Below are 5820 nucleotides of genomic sequence, written 5' to 3'. Positions count from 1 at the left end.
CTACGTGATACCGACTCCGTCATCCCCGACATAACTGCGGTACTTACTCGTACGGGAGGTCCTTTGGTCTTTGCTCTTGGAGGAGGAGAAGCTGGTTTTGGTTCGCCGGCTCCCTCCTCCGCTCAGACTGACCCTCGGACGCTTGGAGGGAATGACGGCGCGGGACAGGGGAGGAGGGGGAGGAGGCACCCGGGACTGGTAGGAGTACATCCTGAGATACAGAGGTGCAAAAACATTTAGGTGCCACGGCAAGCACAAGTGGTTTTTGGTCAGTTGAGTATTTACCATACGTGCTAATCTGAACCTGGCGAGCTCGATTAGAGATACAATAATAAAAAAACAATATTAGTAGCACTTAATTCACCTTAATTCAAGCGGGGCATTGACTTTCTGACATCTCTTTTACTAAAGAAATGTGGAAAATTTCCATTAAAACTAATTTGCAGTAACTAAAAAACTGACCGAAAAAGTCAAAATGCAGTATCTGTGGTTGTGGCAGGGGCAAGAAAATAAAAAGGACACCAGTGGGCAGTGTTTTGTCCACTGAGAGGGAACCCTAGAAGACAAATTACTGCATTTTCTCCACTAGAAAGGCACCCTGGAGGGCCCTTAATCATGATTTACCTACCACAGGGGCATCCAAGAGGGCACTTTTGCTGCTTTTTTAAACATGAGTTCACCAGTGTACAGCAGAAAAGATATATGAATATAAACCACAAGCAATTATTCTTAAAGATCTTAAAGAACACACAGCTTACCTATCATAGTAATCTCTTTGAAAGTCATAGTCCAAATCAATAGATGAACTGTGGAGAGAGCGGAGACAGGGTAGAAACGTTAACTACAGCAAAATGCACTTGTCTTTGACATGATGTAATACTTCCTGACTTTACGTTTTCGAGTTGCGGTATTATTGAAATGGCTATGTTGTTGTTGTTGTGAGCGTAACCAGCGTGTATCCACCTGTACATGTCTCCCGCAGAACGCTTCACTGTCTTCGATCTGTGAGGTTTTGGTTCGCCTGCCAGGTTGATGTCTGAGGGAGGGGAAAAAAAAAAAACACACAGTCAAAGAGGGAAGAGTTCGAGGTTCCAGGAGTGGGAGAATGCACGTTATGGACAGAAAGTGTGAAATCTCAATTAACACCTTTTTATCACTCCTTCCCCTCCACCTGATCTGTTGTTGGTCTGTTTTACCCCTACCAGGCGGCATTACTCGAGCGTGTTTTAACCCACGTCGAGCAACAGGCAGATCAGAACGTTTAGATCAAAAACAGCTGTTTCGCTGTGCGCATGTTAATGACAGATGTTAATGTTTTTAAAGATTACTTGGACAAAATAATCCTTTAAAATCCTCCTTTCAGTGTTGTTCCTGGTGAGAGGGCCGCACAGTGGCTCAGCTGTTGGTATAGTGGAAAACAAAAAGGTCCCTGAGTTTGAATGTGGACATTGTGATAACTGTGATTGTGAGACTGAATATATCTGTTTATGATTCTGCAACAGATTTCTGGCCTCTTCATGGTATTTCCTTTTTATTTTGCCCAGTGCATGCTGGGATAGTCTTCAGCACTGCTGTGACCTTGTATGGAAACAGAGGGACCGTTTTGATTTGTTTTAATTGTCTCCATGCTTTACTACTGTGCCAATAACTAATAATAATAATTAGAAAAACACGTGATGTATAAACACATTTCCTCTCATTGGAACCTTGAGAATGTTGTGTTTTTTGAAAATTGTATTTTTTATAAACATGTCTGTCTTCTGTGCAGCAATTCCTTTAATCCAACGCAAAAAAGTAGTTTGCCATTTTTGAAAACACACTTAAATCGTTTTCTTGCCGAGATCAAACTCACTTTCATGTCTGTAAAGAAAATACAAAGCTACAGCCCCCAGCCAGTTAGCTTAGCTTAACACAAAGACTGAAAACAAGGGGAAACAGTTAGCCTGCCCTGAAGCACTAAAGCTCACTGATTGACATATGTATTGTGTCAGGTTTGTTTAACATTTAAAAAAAAAAGGTGAACAAATTTGGACAGTTTGGAATTTTTACAGGTGGCTGGCACAGTAACTTCCTGGACTCTTGTTGTCCATATGAGGTTGCCAGGCAACCAGTCCCTGGCCAAAATATACTGACTTATTCCTCTAAAAGAAAAGATGAAAAATAGTTTTGTTTTTTCACTTGTTTCCAGAAAAGGGAGTTCATTACTGACTTTAAGACTTAGTACTGGACTCCACCCCTGCAGCTCTTTATTATCCAACAACCCCCCTTGTCCACCTCACCTAGCACCTGTCCCACGATCATGCGGCCGTCCTCGCCTCCCACGGCTGCCCGGGCGTTCCTCTCATTGGCGTACTGGACGAAGGCGTAGCCCTTGTGGACGGAGCAGCCGACGACCTTGCCGTACTTGGAGAAGATGGCCTCCACGTCGGCCTTGGTGACCAGCAGGGTGTTGAGGTTGCCGATGAAGACGCGGGAGTTGAGGGAGCGAGGGTCAGTCTTGTTGGTCACGTTGCTGCTGGCCATCGGGCTGGTCAAGGGAACGGGAGAAGGAAGGGAGACCAAGACAACATTTAGAGCTGATTGGCGTTCAAAGAGACAGGAGGGGTAGAGGAAAGAGAATGTTTTTTTTTTTCTTGCACTAGCATTTGTAGATTATCTCTCTAGAGGTCAGCGTGAGCTTTGACCTTGTGAGTGTTCAAACTCTTATAATGGTACCATTATACACTGCTTAAGTTTTGAGCATGTGTTTAACTTGCAGAGGGCTGCAACTGTGACATTAGCCTATAAAATGTCAGAAAACGCCCATTCTGTAGTGCCAAAGTTGACATCTTTAAATTGCTTTTTTTGTACCACCAGCAGTCCAAAACAAAAAGATATTACATTTACAGCCATGTAAAGCAGCAAATCATTACCAAAACTGTTCATTTTCTGTTGATCAAGTCATCAATTAACTGACTACTCGTCGCTAATGACACATGCATCCTGCTATTAACAAAATGGCATTGTAATCATTCAAATCCAAAAAGGTGCGACTCCTACTTTCTACTCCTACTTTCTACTCCTACAGGTGGATTTCAGCAAAGAGGGGTACTTTTGTATATCTTACACACACTCTCTCTCACACACACTAACAACACATACTAAATGTGTGTTTGCACTTTCGAAAAGGGAGACAGGAGCCTCTACAGGTAGATATGAGACAGCAGAATAGACAGTGTGATCGGGTCATGAAGCAGCCAGCACTCACTCCATTGTGTCTGTGCTCGAGTCGGTGGAGCTCTGCCTGCCTGTGTGAGTCTGTTGGAGAGAAGAGGGTCGTTGAGGAACTATGAGAGACGGAGTCAGTGACTGTGGGGGAGACATCTACTACACCTCCAAAAAGTTTTTTTTTTTTCTTCCTTTGGATTTTTTTGGCAAACCCAGGAAGTACTTAAAATGGGAAGGTGGTAGGAGGTGTTAAAAAAAGAAAAACCTGTGGGATAAATGGTTGTTTGTTATGACAAAACAAGATACTGCATTAAAGTGAGAAAGCTACTTTTTACATACTTTTTGTTTTACTTTTTACATTTGTATTTGTGATACTAATGATGTCTATATTCTTCTGTATGTCTGAGGGTGAATAAAATTAGAAACTCTTCACGGTATCGCTGCAGTAAACACCACTTTACTGAAGCTCATAATCTTCTTTTTTTGCATTCAACTCATAATTTTCACAGTAAGTAGATGCAGAAGGCCTGGTGGTTAGGCCACATGCTATATAGCTACAGCATCCTCTGTTTAATTCCAACTGGGGAGCCCAGACTCATGTTGTTCCCCTCTTTCTGCCCATGATTTCTGTCTGCATCTATGCTGGTACAAAGGGAAAAAAGAACACGTTCCTGGGTGCAAATGAAACCAAAAATCACATTATGGCATCAAAACTTAATCATTGTACACCAGGAAGCCTATGTCAATCTTCTTTTGTCAGCATGATTTTTCAGACTTTTCTCTGCTGCTCTTACGTGGGTTTAGAGTGTTTGAAACGGATGCGCCAGCAGTTCAGGAAACAACCGGTGGAAATCGCAATTACAAAAAGGCAGCAACCCAAGCGAGCCGCGTTTCGCTTGTGTCGAACAATTAGCAGTACATCTGCTTTAATGTGAGCACAGAGAGGCCAGATTGTCGCGCCGGTTGCATTAGTTGCACTGCAAGGTTATGTAACATTGTAGGGGGGGGGGGCATGAGCACATGTGCCAAACACAGGAAAGCTTTACTGATTACAACTGTAAGAGACTTTGTGCAACCTCAGAAATATCTGCTCCAGGGTCTTACTCCGAGTGTCCATGAATACATTTGTCGCTTTATTTAGCTAAACTGAGTGGGATTTCCTTTCAGCGTCAGGACACGTAAACCCTCACCATGAGTAACACTGGCTCTACTTTATTGGCCTTTTGCGCGTCCGTCTTGCTTTTTCCTCTAATTCCCTCTCGGCCCTGCGAACCGTTCCTCTTATTATCAACCACTTCAGCCATTACAGAGCCACACTGCTGCCAGCTGGGCCGAACTGTAACCCAGCAGCAGCCTCTCCCTCTCTGCCCAGTAGCTACTAGCAGGGGATTACATGGTTTGCAGCAGGCAGTCTGGCCAAAAGCTTAATGCTCCGCTTTCCTCTACATGATTTGGCCGGGATGTTTCTATCGCTTGGCAAGCTGACAGGGTGCCTGCAACACCGGGTGTGTTCAGAAAGAGGGGCAGGCGGTGGACAATCGCAGGCCGCTTAGCGAGTGTTTCTAATTCTTTGTGGCATGTTGGGGTTCAAGCCGGAATATCCAGGGTTTATGTGCAAGCACTCCGTGTGGTTTTAATGACAGAGTCTGATGCTGGACACAACCAATCAGGTTAGGTTGCTGGACATTTGGAGAAAAACATTTATTGTCTTATCATCTTATGAGTATTTACACACTGTGTGGACAAAATGAAAAGAAACTGCTTACACGTAAGAGCTGTGGCTACAAAACGGTGACGCACATACTGTATATTTTTTTGTTTAGACCGATTTAGCATCATCAGTCATTCACCAGTACGCATCCTGTTAGTTAAGCGTCTTTTTGCCGGTGATGGCGATTTGATGACTTATAATTTTCCTGCGTTTGGCACATGCCGTCCACTCTTGGGGACGTTCCTCCATGAAATAAAATATTATTTTGCAGCGCCAGTGTCGGCTGACTGTAAATCAGTTTCCAGCGCAATTAAAGTACCACTTCGCATTAAGAGTTCGACATTTACCGTGTTTCAAGTCGAGTGTTGCCAACTTCCTGGAAGTGAAACAAGGCCAGGTAGTCCATCGGCTTAATAATCTCAATAAAGTGAACAATATAAACTTCAAATAAGTGGTGTTTAAAGCAGGGATAACATATTGGAACTTATGAATGCCTCAATAGGGGCCAAATGCTTACTTTGGCCCCTCATATTTACAGTTAATGACAGCAGGAACTTTCCCTATCCTCTGCCTCATCTGGGCTTTATTGTATGTTAGCCTGCAGTTGAGATATATAAATCAGTTTCAGTTTGACTGGGCTCATTACAACAGATCAGTTATGTGAGTGAGTGTTGGTTTAATGTTTGTGCTTCAACTGTGAAAGACACTGCGACTGCAGCTCTCGGGACTCATGCGTGGAAGAGAGAGAGAGAGGAAATGACAGACGGAGCAGCTTTGTACAGATGTGTGTGCAGCTGGATGTAGTTTGGGTGCATGTACTTTATAGATTTATGGAGTAAAGATGAAGGAGGACAATAGGAATACAATATTAACCTTTGAGGCTGATGAGGTCTTAAAAACTC

At 43.4% G+C, this 5820-nt stretch overlaps 1 protein-coding gene across 4 annotated transcripts in view; it reads right to left on the bottom strand.

Annotated features, from left to right (window-relative positions):
- LOC118337856 (heterogeneous nuclear ribonucleoprotein C) overlaps positions 1 to 5820 on the bottom strand; it is an 8715-nt gene that overhangs the window by 1455 nt on the left and 1440 nt on the right. For 2 of the 4 annotated variants that reach the window (XM_035674979.1, XM_035674978.1), the window contains exons 2-5: positions 2280 to 2527; positions 964 to 1036; positions 759 to 806; positions 48 to 211 (exon numbers count right to left, since the gene is read on the bottom strand). In XM_035674979.1, the coding sequence (XP_035530872.1) occupies positions 48 to 211; positions 759 to 806; positions 964 to 1036; positions 2280 to 2523 (529 nt within the window). In that variant the 5' untranslated portion in view covers positions 2524 to 2527. Of the gene's footprint in view, positions 1 to 47; positions 212 to 758; positions 807 to 963; positions 1037 to 2279; positions 2528 to 3247; positions 3298 to 5820 lie in introns of all 4 variants that reach the window. The other 2 variants (XM_035674975.1, XM_035674976.1) reach the window with 2 other exon arrangements.

This window comes from Morone saxatilis, unplaced genomic scaffold (assembly GCF_004916995.1).
Source record: "Morone saxatilis isolate NCDOM2014 unplaced genomic scaffold, NCSU_SB_2.0 Contig4, whole genome shotgun sequence".
NCBI classification, from domain to species: domain Eukaryota; kingdom Metazoa; phylum Chordata; class Actinopteri; family Moronidae; genus Morone; species Morone saxatilis.
Note: the sequence above shows the minus strand (reverse complement) of the source record. Positions and strands in the feature narration are given on the sequence as shown.